This window comes from Polyodon spathula, chromosome 12, assembly GCF_017654505.1.
Source record: "Polyodon spathula isolate WHYD16114869_AA chromosome 12, ASM1765450v1, whole genome shotgun sequence".
NCBI classification, from domain to species: domain Eukaryota; kingdom Metazoa; phylum Chordata; class Actinopteri; order Acipenseriformes; family Polyodontidae; genus Polyodon; species Polyodon spathula.
In genome coordinates, this window is record NC_054545.1 from 2,316,237 (window position 1) to 2,333,730 (window position 17,494).

The 17,494-nt window shown below is 47.7% G+C and overlaps 1 protein-coding gene across 2 annotated transcripts in view; it reads left to right on the forward strand.

The window, feature by feature from the left end:
• Positions 1 to 1,634: 1,634 nt before the first annotated feature.
• Positions 1,635 to 17,494, forward strand: part of LOC121324520 (TOG array regulator of axonemal microtubules protein 1-like) — a 31,481-nt gene continuing 15,621 nt past the window's right edge. For both annotated transcript variants that reach the window (XM_041266509.1, XM_041266510.1), the window contains exons 1-4: positions 1,635 to 4,087; positions 6,261 to 6,408; positions 11,407 to 11,529; positions 12,255 to 12,575. In XM_041266509.1, the coding sequence (XP_041122443.1) occupies positions 1,907 to 4,087; positions 6,261 to 6,408; positions 11,407 to 11,529; positions 12,255 to 12,575 (2,773 nt within the window). In that variant the 5' untranslated portion in view covers positions 1,635 to 1,906. The remainder of the gene's footprint in view (positions 4,088 to 6,260; positions 6,409 to 11,406; positions 11,530 to 12,254; positions 12,576 to 17,494) is intronic.

The following is a 17,494-nucleotide window of genomic DNA, read 5'->3' on the forward strand; positions in this document are numbered from 1 at the left end:
TATTATTATATTATATATATTATTTATATATATATATATATATATATATATAGAGAGAGAGAGAGAGAGAGAGAGAGAGAGAGAGAGAGAGAGAGAGAGAGAGAGTGTACAAAACATTAGGAACACCTGTTCTTTCCATGAAATAGACTGACAAGGTGAATCCAGATGAAAGCTATGATCCCTTACTTCAATCAGTGTAGATGAAGGGGACAGGTTAAAGAAGGATTTTAAAGCTTTGATACAATTGAGACATGAATTATGTATGTGTGCCATTCAGAGGGTAAATGGGCAAGACAAAAGATGTAAGTGCCTTTAAACGGGGTATGGTAGTAGGTTTGAGTCTGTCAGGAACTGCAACGCTGCTGGGTTTTTCATGCTCAACAGCTTCCCGTGTGTATCAAGGGTGGTCCACCACCCAAAGGACATCCAGCCAAAGGCAGGCCAGTGATTGAAAATGGCTCATTGATGAAAGAGGCCAAAGGAGGCTGACACGAACTGTGTAGCGCAACAGACGGGCTACAGTTAGTCAACTGACAGTCCAGTACAACATTGGTGCCGAAAGACCCATAAAAGAATGCACAACTCGTCGTACCTTCACATGAATGGGGTGTGGCAGCCGACGACCAAACAGAGTTCCACTTCTTTCAGCAAAACACATGAAACTACGGTTGCAGTGGACTAAGGAACAAAAACACTGGACACTGGAGGATTGGAAAAACATTACCTGGTCTGATGAATCCCGGTTCCTGCTGTTCATCATGCTGCGTGTCAACATTGCAGGCTGCTGGTGGTGGTGTGATGGTGTGGGGTGTGTCTTCATGGCACACATTGGGCCCCTTGATAAAAGTGGAGCAATGTTTGAATGCCACAGGATATCTGAACATCATTGCCAATCAGGTGCATCCCTTCATGGCAGCAGTGTATCCATCTGCTAATGGATTTTTTCAGCAGGATAATGCCCCATGCCACAAGGCTAGAATTGTCCAGGAATGGTTCCACGGACGTTATAGTGAATTCAGCTTACTGCAGTGGCCTGCCCATTCACCAGATCTCAATCCAATTGAGCATCTGTGGGATGAGATGGAACAAGCTATTTGGAGTAGAGATCCACTACCAGCCAACTTGACACAACTGTGGGAAGCACTGGAGTCAACATGGGCCAGCATCCCTTGGAAACGCTTTCGACACCTTGTAGAGTCCATGCCCTGACGAATTGAGGCTGTTCTGAGGGCAAAAAGGGGTGCAACTCAATATTAGGAAGGTGTTTCTAATGTTTTGTACACTGACTGTTTTTTTTTTTTTTTTAATAGTTGTTACAAATGAAAGAATTCCGTTATAGATGATATGCTTTGTACAGTATACTGCAGTATACTAAACTCTGTGTAACGCAATGTGCACAATGTAATATAATTAATTAAATAAAATCACCACAAACTATTATAAAAAACACAGTAACCAACAACAAAACTGAACACTGTACTGGTCCTGTAGGTGTAAAAAAAAATAAATAAACAACATCTCCCAGGAGGCTCTGCGTCACAGAGCGGTGTTGATGGGGCTTTGTGACCTCAGCGTCACCATGGAAGCGGTCCGTTTGTTCACGTGACGTGTGTAGCGACGTCGCCACGGCCATTTCGGAGTGCGCTTTATTCCTTAGTGATGTGAGGTAGCAACCGAGACACCAGCGCATTCGCTTCAGCGGGCAAGTGGAGGGAGGGTGTGTGTTGGGAATACAAAATAAAAAATAACATAGTGAATTGCTTTTGAAGTTGGAGACGAGTCGAGAGGGAGACTTTTTGGGGATTTTAAAAGGGGAGGGGGTGAAATGTTTTAGGAGTGACGTCAGAGAAGAAAGTATGCACCCCTGGAGACGGCTGTGTTCCTCACCGCTGCTCAAGCCCCATTCATGGCAGCAGCGGGGGGGCCACTAGTTGCAGTAAAGTCTGTCCCGGTGGCTTTCCAGGGCAAGCCCCGGAAAAGCACCGATCTCAAGTGCACGGAGAATGCTGAAAAGCAGCGGGGCAGCCCAAGAAAAAGGGACTGCGGCTGCGATATCTTGTTGGGAGCGTGCAGGGCAAGGAGCGTAAGCCCAGCTGCAGTACCACCAACTCCGCCCGCGCCTGCCAGCTTGCCCCCGTCTTCTCCGCAAGAGCGACACGGGCTCCACAGCAACCGCCCCCCCAGGCTAACTAGCATGGAAGAGGATGTGATACTTCAGCAACTTTCTTCAGGTACGCAGACTGCGGGCAGACGGGTAGAAGCCATCAAGGCAACCCGTGGTCACATCCACTCTAACCCCGGGAAGCTTCTGTTTAAAAAGAGAAAGGAATTGCTGACTGCGGTGGTAGAGGTGCTGGAAAAAGATGCCAGACGAGACGTCAAAGCCGAATGTGTGCAGCTGGTCTGTGACATAGTCCAGATACCGGACCCGGAGCTGGACCGCTTCAGGCAGGCAGTGCTGCCTGGGCTGCTGAGCGATCTGAAAGACGAGAGCCCGGCAGTGCGCAAGGAGCTGGTTCAAACTTTGCACAAGTGTCTGAAGTACAGCCACAGCCCGGAAAAGATGTTATCAACGCTGGTCGAGCACGGCTTGGAAAGCCCAGAGGCCAGTGTCAGGACCGCCACAACCGTGATTTTACCCATTCTGCTTAACAAAGACTTTCACCGTGTCGACTTGTACGACATAATAGAGGCTTTAACCAAGAAATTTACCAATGTCAGTCGCAGCAGCGGCCCTAACGACCCTGTGGTGGCGTTCTCCACTTTGGATTACATACGGCAACACGTTGTTGTCGGGCAAGAGGAATTTAATGCTTACCTGAAACGCCTGCCCCCCGGCATGAGGCGAGATTATAACCGTTTTATAGATGATAACTTTGAGCAGTTTTCCCTTGACCCAGAGTCTAATAATAATAATAACCCGAGATCGGCAAAAAAGAGAGGCAGGCGGCCCAGCCCAAGACCCACAGCGGCAGGCTCCAGAGGCAGCCCCTCTCTAAATGATGCCCCTTTGATTTTGTCACCTTTGAAGGAGCACAGCGGCATGAAGTATGGCATTGTACCCCTGGACCTGCACAGCCGGCTGCTGGACCTCAAGGACTACAAGGCCAGGACCCACGCCGTGGAAGAGCTGAAGAGCGTCGTCTCCCACACCGATTTGTCTTCTGTGCCTTCTGCCAATGTGCTCGGGCTGATCGGGTTCCTGTGCAGCCTGCTCGATGACAGCAACTTCAAAGTCACGCACAGCACTTTGGAGATCCTCAACTTGCTGGTGGTCAAGCTGGGGCGCCACGTGGAGCGCTTCCTCCGGGCGATGGTGACCACCGCGGTCAAGGTCCTGGGAGACAACAAGGCAGTCACCAAGCAGGAGTACATGAAGGTCTACATGGGGCTGATGAAGAACGCCGGCCCCCAAAAGCTGCTGGACCTGCTGCTGGAGAACGTCAAGCACAGGAACTCCAAAGTCCGAGAGGAGGTCATCAATATCATCATTGCCTCCCTCCTGACCCACCCCAGCGAGGACTTTGACCTGCCGAAACTCTGCTTCGCCGTGGCTCCAGCCCTGGCTGACGGCAAGAGAAAGGTCCGGCATGCCGCGCTGGAAGTCTTCGCAGTTTTGGCTTCTTCCATGGGATCCGGCAAAATGCAACCCCTGGTCAAGGCCGTTGACCAGGTCGAGCTGCACGAAGACGTGGATGGCCTGATGGCTGCAGTTCAAGCCCGTCTGGCTAGACGGACTCTCCCGAAGCTGACCGCACACGGCTTGGTGGAGTATGCTGTCCCCATCGCATCCTCCGCTCATGGTAGAGCTCCTCAGCCGGTGCCTCAGGGAGCCGATACGGAGTGGCTGCTTGGGGGCGGAAGGACCTCCAGCGCGACCAGCAACCGGGGGGACACAGAGAGGGAGCCCCACCAGGGCCACAGGTCTACCAGCCCACAGGGCGAGGAGACCACGATGCACAGAAGGGTGCTGAGCGCCAGCAAAGGGAAGAATAAACTGCCTTGGGAAAACACCAACACCCCAGCCAAGACACCCTTCCAGCCAGCCAAAGCACCCAACGATACTGATACTATTACAAAGGAACAGGTGTGTTTTATTTAACTTTGTTTTAGTGTTCTGCATATTCCTGTATTAAACTGAATTTCCCAGGTGTTTTATACTAAATGACTAAAGGACTGTGCATGCTGACAGCCAAAGCATGTGCTGGAATATAGAGCACCTATGGGGGATGTAAAGTCAGTGATGTTCTGTAATATTAAATAATTTAAAATGAATACTATAACCTAACAGCTATTATACTGTTAGCCTAACAGCTCAACCAATCAGGTGTTCGTGTTGTCACAAACCTGTCACACTGAGCAGTGATGTCACTGCATTGTGATGATCCAGTTTCATTCCACTCCTGCAACATGGTGCAGTGACTTCACTTTCTTGTTTGTGTAAACGGAAGTTGTATTCAGTTATTTAGCTTTTTCTTAGTGGAATTAAGCATTGTTCTCTGCTTCAGCTCTGATTTTTGTAGTAACAGATAAAAAAAAAGATTTTGCACATTATAACACAACAGCAATAAGGATGTCTAACAGGCACAGCCTGTGTAATAGGCTGGCTATTGTAGCTGCCGTTCTGTCTTCAAAAGCCCAGTTGCCTGTTGCAACTGTGTGCTTTCTATCTCTTCAGGTTGAAGACCATTATTTGACAGGATTTAATCTCTAATGCCCGTTTCAGCCATGGGAGCTATGCTTCTGAAAAGACTCCTAAACGCTGAATTCCTGGAGTGAGGTCGTTTCAGAAGTGACCGCTAGAAATGTGCAACTGTCCCTGTTTAGTAAACTGGGATTTTCAAAAAATCAGTTTCAGAACAGGACAGAAATTGCAAACGCACTCATTCCCCGCGTCTTTTCAGGCTCGATAATCATACTGAGTTTCAAAATGCAAAAAGTACAGAAGCTTTCTCACCCCTCACCCCTCCTCCCGTCACACCCCCTCACAGCTAGCTGTTTGATATTTCTGCTGTTTCAAGTGGTTTTTTAAAAGGGCAGTTTTCTAAATACTCCCCCCCCCACCCAGCTCTGAGGACAGCTACATGGGTGCCGTTCAGACCTGGGGCAGTTACAGTCGTAATTGTGCAAATCCTAATTACCGATAATTGCAAGTACAGTGTCATTGTTATTGTAGTTGAACCATATCATTGATTACAGTTCAATGACACGTTTATTTGCCATTCCATCATTATTCTTGTATTTTCAACCACTTTCGGTGCCCCCATTTCTACCTGTGATTGGTGCTTGATTATTTAAACAAGTGGAGTAAGCATGTTAATGTGGGTAGTTGTTTATTACTGTTTTATTGCAATTATAATTGTAATTACTGCAGTGTAATTGTAGCTGGAATTGTAATTGAGTAAAATAGCACTGGAATTGGAATTGCAATTTCAGCAAACTGTTGTGCTGTAATTGTCCCTGTAATTGAACCCAGGTCTGGTGCCCTTGTAAGTGTCCCTGTGCCCCCAGCCCTTCACAGAGCTAGGGAAGCTGTCATGGTGTGTCGAGTGCTGTAAGGCACATCACACGAGCACAAGAGACACATTTCACATGCTACTGGAGACCGCAAGAGTACAACAAATCATTGAAATCAGGATAAAAAAAAAATAACAATACATTTATTTATTTATTTATTTATAGGGGTTACAGTTTTGTTAAATGGCTTTCAGCACCCCCACTTTAAAAACTGCTCCAGTGCCAGTGATTGTGGATGAATATAATTGCAGCCTATCAAGCTGTTCCTGTAGATTGTTTGCAGCAGCGCTAACACTTGTTTCCAAGCAACAGGACGAGAAAATAGTCCTTTTAAGCACCACTTGGCAATCTTCAGATCTTCATTAAAAAAGCCTTGTGTGTGATTGAATGAAAATAAGAAAATTTAACAAAAGTATTTACTCAGAACTGTTGAATATATATTTCCACTGCGTTTCTTATTGCTAAGTTCATTCTCGTCCTTTTCTGAGATCGGGCTGGTGTTCAGGAATTTACTCCCACGGACCAATTAGAATCATGACAACAGTTCTTCCAAGACAAATTTAACAAGCGCCTTTTATATTAAAAGTAACATCGTTTGTTTCGGGGGGATGTGGGGGTCCTTTTCTCACCAGACCTTCCCAAGGAGGTTGGTGGGGCACTGTAGGTTCAGTGGCAATGTCAGTTTACTTGCAGTACCTGCAGTATTTAGTAATCTTTTTTTTTTTATTATTGTCCTTGGACAGGTTTCACAATCTCCTAAACTGAGGCGTTCACCAACACCGCCAGCAAACGATGAGCTGTTCATCACCAGAAAGTCAGCCGTGAAACCTGCCAAGCAGGGCAACGTGCAGGCCGTGAATTTGGAGAATTCAAGCACTTTGACAAGCGCTGGTAAGACCTTCTCTGATTCTTACTGCACACCACACTCGGTTCATCAGATGCCTTTCATTTGCCCCCATTTTCCGGTGTGGTTTGTTGTCTGCTTTCTTAATCTGAACAGCATCTTAAGTAAAGGGAGCAACTAAATAGCTCTAAAGCTGAGGGAACACAAAGCCACTTTTTCAGGAACAGTGGCTTGAAACCTGGTTCCAGGAGACCTAGTTTGGGCTGTATCAAACCTCGTCTCCTCTGGTGTGCCATGCAGTGGTCTGAAACCTAGTCTCCTGAAACCAAGTTCCAAGCCACAAAGTGGCTTTGTGTTCCCTCATCTTAGTGTCCCATAAATGATTCACTGCCACCGGTCTCCTGCTCAGAGCTAATTCTGCTGGCCCTTACGCGGCATTGCAAAGCAGTCCAGTGGGAGGAGGTCTGCGGGTGGTGTCACGAGATGCCCTGATGCATTTCGTAGCTTTCATGGCTGAATAGACACAAATGCACCTGACACTCGCCGAGGCCGGATCCCTTACAAAAGAAGTGCTTGGAGACCGATGCAGAGCACGTGTTGTGTTTCCGGTGAATGAGGGATAGCAATAGTTATGATACAGCCCGCGAACAGAGCCAGTGACTGACCGACCGACCGACCATTGCCTCACAGTGAGGAAAACAAATAGCCTCCTATCCATGTCGGGCATTAATAATTTACAAACTGTAATCACAGTTCAGTGGGTGTGTTGGGCTCTGTTCTCAGGACAGTGTGAGGTCATTGCTGAGTGTTGCCTGGAGACACACTCTTTGACAGGTCCCTGGCACGTTTAGCTGCTTCCGTGCTAGATGGAGTCAGCTAATGTTAGTAACGCTGAGAAGAGATTAGGGTCAATTCATATGAGGGTGCAATTAGCAAGCTTTGATTGGATTAACCTGCTTGATCAAAATAACCAGGTATTAATGATGCACTGACGTTTATTTACTTTTTACTGAACCTGGAGGAAGTGGCACATTATTAAAGAGAACAAAGGAAAGGACAGCAGTGCTCATCCGGTAGCGCTCGGCTGTCCCAGGATCCCCATGACCCTGCAGCAGCAGTGTGGCTTGGTTGTTTAAACCATGTGTTTTGGTTCCAGATCCGTATTATATCATGCTATTCGGATCCCGTTTCACTTCAAGCCTGAAATCTGTTTACACCAGCCATTAGAACCAGCTGAGTCTTTGATGTAGAAACCTGTCCGCTAATAGGAACTGGACTTGGGGTTGATTTGATTAACCTGTACCCTGCCAGGCTGAACCACAGCTCGTTACTGTTAGAGCATTTTACAGCACCAGGTAGTCCGCCTGGATTCCATCCACCGCATGTTATTACTGATAATCCCAGGATAACCGCGGACAGGCGGTTGATAGGATCCAAGGTGATTTCTCATTGCTGTAAAATGCTTTAAAGAACCCGGCTGTGGTTTATCCTGGTGGGCAGAGGCTGATCAAACTGAATCCATAGCCATCCCAAACTCTTATGTCACCAGAACTTGTGGGTTGCTGGGTTTGTCACTGGCTTCATATCCTTGATGCTTTTTCTTCTTGATCCCCCCCTCCCCCGCTTAGCCTTCAATATTTCAACAGAACAGAAATAGAAAAGCAATCAAAATGAAATGCGTTTCTATGGAAACAGGCTTCGCTGTTTAGCGTGTCAAGACGGAGTATTATCAGCTTGAAATGAAGTCTGATGCCCAGTGTTGAGGAGGGTCCTCGGGCCAAGAGTGTGACACACTCTTATTTCTCGTAAGCGGGAGTATAGCAGCTTGTTGTTTTTGTAGCTCTGTCCTGCACAAGCAACACATTAGAACCGGGGTCATGAGGCTACATTTGTAGCTCTGGTAGAGTGCTGAAGTCCTCTGGGCTGCGAGTCGAGGTATCCCCACGCTGCCAATTACTGTACCGCAAGCAGCATATCCATTCACACGCAAGTGTTTAGAGCTCTGCTATTGTATGTATTTATTTTTGTAATTTTTTTTTATCGTTGTCTCACCTTTTGAAGGTTGCAGTCGATCTAAGTAGGTCTCCTGCCGTTTCTCAAACTAGTTTGATCAGTGTAAGCAATGTAAGTGCATGGTGCTTGTTTAGCAGTAGCTAGAGCAAACAAATAGCGCATAATTTAATCTACAGTACAGTAGGGCTACTGTACCATATTTGACACTGTCTCCTTGCAGTCTGCACTCAGAACAGTAGAGCTGTACACACACACACACACACACACACACACACATTGTATGTTTATTTTTAGCGTTGCACACACCTGCCCAGGCACTATTTCGTTATTGCTGTCTTGAAGTTGTAGATTTTTCCCAAGAATTACACATTTTAGTTTAATTCTTCAGCAGAGTGCCCCCACGTTGCAGTTTCTTCTAGGGAGTCACTACCTTTGCAGAGACGTGTTAATGAGCTTTCACAGGCAAGCAAGAGGGGCAGGCAGAAATACAGACAAGGAAGGCTAACGAATATAGAGGGGCAGGCAGGAATACAGACAGACAAGGCTAACGGATATAGAGGGACAGCAGGAATACAGACAGACAAGGCTAACGGATATAGAGGGACAGCAGGAATACAGACAGACAAGGCTAACGGATATAGAGGGACAGCAGGAATACAGACAGACAAGGCTAATGGATATAGAGGGACAGCAGGAATACAGACAGACAAGGCTAATGGATATAGAGGGACAGCAGGAATACAGACAGACAAGGCTAATGGATATAGAGGGACAGGCAGGAATACAGACAGACAAGGCTAACGGATATAGAGGGACAGGCAGGAATACAGACAAGCAAGGCTAACGGATATAGAGGGACAGCAGAAATACAGGCAGACAAGGCTAATGGATATAGAGGGACAGGCAGGAATACAGACAGACAAGGCTAATGGATATAGAGGGACAGGCAGGAATACAGACAGACAAGGCTAATGGATATAGAGGGACAGGCAGGAATACAGACAGACAAGGCTAATGGATATAGAGGGGCAGGCAGGAATACAGACAGACAGGGCTAACGGATATAGAGGGACAGGCAGGAATACAGACAAGCAAGGCTAACGGATATAGAGGGACAGCAGGAATACAGACAGACAAGGCTAACGGATATAGAGGGACAGCAGGAATACAGACAGACAAGGCTAACGGATATAGAGGGACAGCAGGAATACAGACAGACAAGGCTAACGGATATAGAGGGGCAGGCAGGAATACAGACAAGCAAGGCTAACGGATATAGAGGGACAGCAGGAATACAGACAGACAAGGCTAATGGATATAGAGGGACAGGCAGGAATACAGACAGACAAGGCTAATGGATATAGAGGGACAGGCAGGAATACAGACAGACAAGGCTAACGGATATAGAGGGACAGGCAGGAATACAGACAGACAAGGCTAACGGGTATAGAGGGACAGGCAGGAATACAGTCAGACAAGGCTAACGGATATATAGGGACAGCAGGAATACAGACAAGCATGGTCACATAATTACAAATTGACTTTGAAGCACTGCTTCACCCACCAGGGGCCGCTTACAATGTCGTGGGTAAGAGTTCTGCAAAACACAGATACTCATCTTGAAGGGCTGCCCTGCAGAGGATTGATTTGGGACAGAGCTGAGCTGAGCAGCTGTCAAACGCAATGCACCCCCCCAACCCAGAAAAACATCAAAGTGATAACTCGCTTTCTGATGAGAGTTGGGAGGGAAATGCAGGTTTGATCGCAGAGACATTCCAATAAGTTATTATAGTTTGTGTGTGTGTGTGTGTGTAACCTGACTGCATGAGCATAATTGGTTCTTTTCAAAGCACCTTCTAGAAGAAGGTCTGCGAGTCTGTTCAGCGCTGACTCTGGCTCACGGTGGCGTTTGTAATTTCTTGTGGCAGTAATGTGACGGGCTCATGATCATGCCCCGCTGGTTCTTACAGCAGGTGCATAATGTACTGACAGCAGAGTCAGCTGGGCTTTGAGTTAAAGCTGCAGTGTCTTAAACCCTCATGTGTGTTTTTTTCCCTTTATTGTATGAACTTTTATAGGTGCTGTGGACGTTTTTATCAGACAATGTGCAAATAAATGTTCTACCCTATATGCTGTATTTACTCTTAAATCATAACTCGTAACCTTGCTGTTATACATGTGTGTGGCCTGCAGTGCGGGGGGGGGGGGGGGGGGGGGGATTTGAAGACGGTTCTCAACTTGTCCTGTTCTAACAGAACGTGAGCTTAATCTTCATACAGTGGTTTTAACAAAGTCAGTCCTTTGCATTAAAGCTCATGAAAAGCTGTTTAAGTGTTTTGGTTGGTTTTCACTTTGTGGTAAAAACTGCAAATGTGTCCAAAAATAAGCACTTTGAAAACAGTGTAAAATGTAATTCTGAAAGTCATAAATGTATGTTTATAGTGCATTACCATAAAAGCAAGGTGAAGCTTAGCATGAAGCCTTCACAGTCAACCCTGGCAGTACGGACGGTGACCTTTGTGAAGCAAAGCTGACGACTGCTTTTTCAAAACTCCGGTCAAGACCAGGCTTGATGTTCTCTTTTGAACTGAGCTGCATTGTTTGCTTGTGGCTTTTTAAGAGAATTCCAGCACGGTTAATCAGCCCTTCAAAAATTGTTTACATAAATTGTAAAGGCGGAATGTTGGTTTGCTGTTTCCATACCTAATGTTCATGATTCTGATCTAGAAGTTTATTCTACTGATTTAGACCAACGCCAGTGTGTTTGTGGCTTTGTTGTGTTAGGGGGGTCCTGTCATGCAAAGACTACAGGAGAAAGTACCATGTGCTCATAGTCTCTATTTTTGTGCCATGTGACAAATACGTATTGTAATTCTCTCAGGCCACAGCAGTCACAGTGAAAATGAAGACTGGGGTGGGGGTGGGAGTTCCTTTGTTTTGTGACCAGGAAACTTGAGGGTTTACACAAAAGGCTGAAATGTTGACTGTGTTCTATGTAGCTTTACAGGCTGCTGTTACATGTGTTGTTCTAGGTGCAGCAGAGTGGCACCAGCCCCGCATCTCAGGAAAGCAGGGGCTCCTCGGGTACTCCAGGAGCAGCGGCAGTGTGGATTCAGATCTGCAGTTTTTGGGGACCAGCAGCCAGTTGGAGAAAGGTGAAGTGTTGAACTGCTCTGAGCGAAGCGTGCAGTGAGCCTGAGGGAGGCATTGTTACAGCTCCTCTCGGAGGGTCTGCATTGATTTCTACAAAGTGTCATTTCTCATAGTTTGACTGTTCTTTCTTTCAAACTGTGCAATATTTGCTAGTGCATTGGATTGCCCTTTTGACGTGCAAACTTGATTTATTAATCTGCACTGGACCCTGCATAAATCTGAATGGTTGTGGAGACAAACTGTGACTGTGGTTTAATAATGAAAATCTTTCATTAAGAAAGATTTGAGATTGAGGTGGCTATCAATCTCAAATCTTTCTTAATGCAGGTGTTTCAATTCTGCCTTAGTGACAGGGTCACATTGTAAAGGGGGAGCACAGTCTACTAGACAATAAACCCTGCCATATAACAGGGATGGAAATAAGACTCCCATTCCATAGCAGTTTGATCCATTCCTGGTTTTACTAGTTTAATAAGGCACACACGTGCTTGTTACCTGTACACTGTGGCTATCCAAGCTTGTAGTAACACCTGCAGTGGGTGAAACTTCTGCAATTATTCCCATCTCTGATATAGGGAGGAACTAAATGAAGATCCTGGATCAGCCCAGGATCAGAATCGGGATGACTTTTTAACAATAGCTCTTTCATTCATTAGATTTCATTTGAAATTATATCAATAAAAACTGGTCAAGTCTAGTTTTAAACCAAAGGATTCCTGTTTCACAGCACCCCTCCACGCCAGTCTGAACCTCTCCACCAAGCCCCAGAGGGGCCTCTACAGCCACCCCAGCATTGAGCGCACCCTGTCCGGCCCCAACAGTGCTGGCGGTGGCAGCAGCAGCAGCATCGCCTCACAGGGTGCCTTCATCCTGCCATCGTACCCACTGTCCTCCCCCGGGAGCGGGCAGCTCCACACCACCCCTCCCAGGAAGGGCACGGAGGACAGCGTAGGATTCTCCAACACCTGGCCCAGCAAGCCACTCGATGGCACCTCCAACTCCAGCCCTTGCAAGAGGCTGCCCAGCTCCAGGACTGACGACACTCAAGGCAAGTGTCTTTCTAGCTTCTGTTTTTCATTATTTATTTTTTTTGTCCACTAAGAAAGAAGAAAAAAAGGGGACCTTTCTGTGCAGATCGCGTCCACCTGTCTGTCTGCCGCACTCTAAACATAACAACTGTCTTGATTTTGCACCAGTCTTGACCAGTCTTTTATCATATACTCCTAGACTACGATAGACGTATTGCATTTGGATAAAATGTTCCATTGTTTTGCATTTGCCCTCTGAATGTGCAAGCAGGTTTTATTATAAACTCGCTGACTTGGCAACGGCACAACAGACCAGTCGGCATTGGTGTGTGAGAAATTGCGCGCTGCTAGGTGCGTTGGTAGATGCATGTGATTTTAGATGCATTTGATTTAGGTGCATGTGATTTGCAATTTCCATTCCACCCAATTTAATTTTGTAATGCTAAGCGGCACTCCCTTCAGTCTCCATTCAAAATGCATTTCCATCCAGACCATTAAATGTTTCCTTCGTTAACAGAAAGGTCATTCACAGTGATGCATTCAAAGCCTGGCGAGCGTGCTGCTGCATGTAATGTCTGAGTATCAGGAAGCATAATAATAAGGCAAGAACACCCTCGGTCACGGATAATACAATCGGTCTTGACTATATGAGGCCGTCAAGTGCAAACATCTAAAGCTGTGAGTGCTTAACAAGCCCCATAAGATCCTTTTCATTTTGGAAAGGCTTAGTAGGAAAAACAAAACATTCTACTAGTCTTTTTGTTCATTCTTTTGTTCTGTCTGTCTTTCTTAGACATAAGATATATAATTTTAGTGAGGCTCCTGGTTATTCGCGTCCCCTAGCTCTTTTGTAATGACGTGACCCTTAACCGTTTAGAGTTAATTATGTCCTGGGGATATTGGTTAGTTGTGGCAGTTTGTTTTGCAGAGTATAAATGGGTGGTAGTGCTTTGCAGTTCAGGACAGCAGCTTGTGGTAGCCATCAAAAGGGCAAGGATACTTGGTTGCTGTTGTTGTTGTTTGTTATCTGCTCAATTAAAATCATTGTAAGCAAACAAAGCATGATGCCTAAACATGTGTCTTCACGGGATCTGCTCATCTCAAGAAGAAACAGGCACTCTCAATGCCTTTGCAGTGAAGCCACAGCGTTACTCCAGCGGGCCTGTGGAGTAATAAATAGGAACGTACTGATGAAGACGCTAGCCAAAGCGATTTTCTTTTTAAATATTTTTTTACTTTGAGACTACGCTCAAGTGATTTCTGAAGTTACAGAGTTACAGGTTTTGTTAGATTATTTAAGTTAGGTTATTTAATTATCATTCCTGTCCTATCAAAATGCATTGTGCTGTACCCCCACAGTAGAAGTGTCCCAGAAGAAGAACTCTCAGGTCTCCGCCCCAACTATAGTTAGACCCCCTGCCTACCGTTGTGGCTTCAGTAAGAGCAAGCCGGTGCCTCCCATTCCACGGGGGCCCCGGCCGTGTAGCCACTCTGACGCAGCAGCCAGGGATCACAAGCAGCAGTCTGGAGGTGCGTTGTGTTTGTTTGTTTATAGAAATATAGTTTCAGCGAGGGTCCTGCTTCAAGTTCTCATCTGAGTGGCACAGGCATAGGAAGTGACTTGCCCCCTAAGTGGAAAAGCTGTGTTATACATAGAGATGAAGTCCTGGTTATGTCAGTTTAGTATGGGCAGTGTCAATGAGTAGTGCTGTACAGGGCAGTGTCAATAGGGCAGTGTCAATGGGTAGTGCTGTACAGGGCAGTGTCAATGGGCAGTGCTGTACAGGGCAGTGTCAATGGGTAGTGCTGTACAGGGCAGTGTCAATGGGTAGTGCTGTACAGGGCAGTGTCAATGGGTAGTGCTGTACAGGGCAGTGTCAATGGGCAGTGCTGTACAGGGCAGTGTCAATGGGTAGTGCTGTACAGGGCAGTGTCAATGGGCAGTGCTGTACAGGGCAGTGTCAATGGGTAGTGCTGTACAGGGCAGTGTCAATGGGCAGTGCTGTACAGGGCAGTGTCAATGGGCAGTGCTGTACAGGGCAGTGTCAATGGGTAGTGCTGTACAGGGCAGTGTCAATGGGCAGTGCTGTACAGGGCAGTGTCAATGGGTAGTGCTGTACAGGGCAGTGTCAATGGGTAGTGCTGTACAGGGCAGTGTCAATGGGCAGTGCTGTACAGGGCAGTGTCAATGGGCAGTGCTGTACAGGGCAGTGTCAATGGGCAGTGCTGTACAGGGCAGTGTCAATGGGCAGTGCTGTACAGGGCAGTGTCAATGGGCAGTGCTGTACAGGGCAGTGTCAATGGGCAGTGCTGTACAGGGCAGTGTCAATGGGCAGTGCTGTACAGGGCAGTGTCAATGGGCAGTGCTGTACAGGGCAGTGTCAATGGGCAGTGCTGTACAGGGCAGTGTCAATGGGTAGTGCTGTACAGGGCAGTGTCAATGGGTAGTGCTGTACAGGGCAGTGTCAATGGGTAGTGCTGTACAGGGCAGTGTCAATGGGTAGTGCTGTACAGGGCAGTGTCAATGGGTAGTGCTGTACAGGGCAGTGTCAATGGGTAGTGCTGTACAGGGCAGTGTGTACAGGGCAGTGTCAATAGGGCAGTGTCAATGGGTAGTGCTGTACAGGGCAGTGTCAATGGGTAGTGCTGTACAGGGCAGTGTCAATGGGTAGTGCTGTACAGGGCAGTGTCAATGGGTAGTGCTGTACAGGGCAGTGTCAATGGGTAGTGCTGTACAGGGCAGTGTCAATGGGCAGTGCTGTACAGGGCAGTGTCAATGGGCAGTGCTGTACAGGGCAGTGTCAATGGGTAGTGCTGTACAGGGCAGTGTCAATAGGGCAGTGTCAATGGGTAGTGCTGTACAGGGCAGTGTCAATGGGGAAGTGCTGTATAGGGCAGTGTCAATGGGTAGTGCTGTACAGGGCAGTGTCAATGGGCAGTGCTGTACAGGGCAGTGTCAATGGGCAGTGCTGTACAGGGCAGTGTCAATGGGTAGTGCTGTACAGGGCAGTGTCAATGGGTAGTGCTGTACAGGGCAGTGTCAATGGGTAGTGCTGTACAGGGCAGTGTCAATGGGTAGTGCTGTACAGGGCAGTGTCAATGGGTAGTGCTGTACAGGGCAGTGTCAATGGGTAGTGCTGTACAGGGCAGTGTCAATGGGTAGTGCTGTACAGGGCAGTGTCAATGGGCAGTGCTGTACAGGGCAGTGTCAATAGGGCAGTGTCAATGGGTAGTGCTGTACAGGGCAGTGTCAATGGGTAGTGCTACAGGGCAGTGTCAATGGGCAGTGCTGTACAGGGCAGTGTCAATGGGTAGTGCTGTACAGGGCAGTGTCAATGGGCAGTGCTGTACAGGGCAGTGTCAATAGGGCAGGGTCAGTGCTGTACAGGGCAGTGTCAATGGGCAGTGCTGTACAGGGCAGTGTCAATGGGTAGTGCTGTACAGGGCAGTGTCAATGGGTAGTGCTGTACAGGGCAGTGTCAATGGGTAGTGCTGTACAGGGCAGTGTCAATGGGCAGTGCTGTACAGGGCAGTGTCAATGGGTCAGTGTCAATGGGTAGTGCTGTACAGGGCAGTGTCAATGGGTAGTGCTGTACAGGGCAGTGTCAATGGGTAGTGCTGTACAGGGCAGTGTCAATGGGTAGTGCTGTACAGGGCAGTGTCAATGGGTAGTGCTGTACAGGGCAGTGTCAATGGGTAGTGCTGTACAGGGCAGTGTCAATGGGTAGTGGTATGGGGCAGTGTTACTGGGTAGTGCTGTACAGGGCAGTGTCAATGGGTAGTGCTGTACAGGGCAGTGTCAATGGGTAGTGCTGTACAGGGCAGTGTCAATGGGTAGTGCTGTACAGGGCAGTGTCAATGGGCAGTGTCAGTGCTGTACAGGGCAGTGTCAATGGGTAGTGCTGTACAGGGCAGTGTCAAAGTGCTGTACAGGGCAGTGTCAATGGGTAGTGCTGTACAGGGCAGTGTCAATGGGTAGTGCTGTACAGGGCAGTGTCAATGGGTAGTGCTGTACAGGGCAGTGTCAATGGGCAGTGCTGTACAGGGCAGTGTCAATGGGTAGTGCTGTACAGGGCAGTGTCAATGGGTAGTGCTGTACAGGGCAGTGTCAATGGGTAGTGCTGTACAGGGCAGTGTCAATGGGTAGTGCTGTACAGGGCAGTGTCAATGGGTAGTGTGCAATGGGTAGTGCTGTACAGGGCAGTGTCAATGGGTAGTGCTGTACAGGGCAGTGTCAATGGGTAGTGCTGTACAGGGCAGTGTCAATAGGGTGCTGTACAGTGCAGTCAATGGGTAGTGCTGTACAGGGCAGTGTCAATGGGTAGTGCTGTACAGGGCAGTGTCATGGGTAGTGCTGTACAGGGCAGTGTCAATGGGCAGTGCTGTACAGGGCAGTGTCAATAGGGCAGTGTCAATGAGTAGTGCTGTACAGGGCAGTGTCAATGGGTAGTGCTGTACAGGGCAGTGTCAATGGGTAGTGCTGTACAGGGCAGTGTCAATGGGTAGTGCTGCATGGGTAGTGCTGTACAGGGCAGTGTCAATGGGTAGTGCTGTACAGGGCAGTGTCAATAGGGTACAGTGCTGTACAGGGCAGTGCTCAATGGGCAGTGTCAATGGGCAGTGCTGTACAGGGCAGTGTCAATGGGCAGTGCTCAATGGGTAGTGCTGTACAGGGCAGTGTCAATGGGTAGTGCTGTACAGGGCAGTGTCAATGGGTAGTGCTGTACAGGGCAGTGTCAATGGGTAGTGCTGTACAGGGCAGTGTCAAAGTGCTGTACAGGGCAGTGCAGTGTGTACAGGGCAGTGGGGCAGTGTCAATGGGTAGTGCTGTACAGGGCAGTGTCAATGGGTAGTGCTGGGGCAGTGTCAATGGTAGTATGGGCACAGTTGCTCAATATCCGCGACAGTGGTCCACGGCAAGTCATGCTGTACAGGGCAG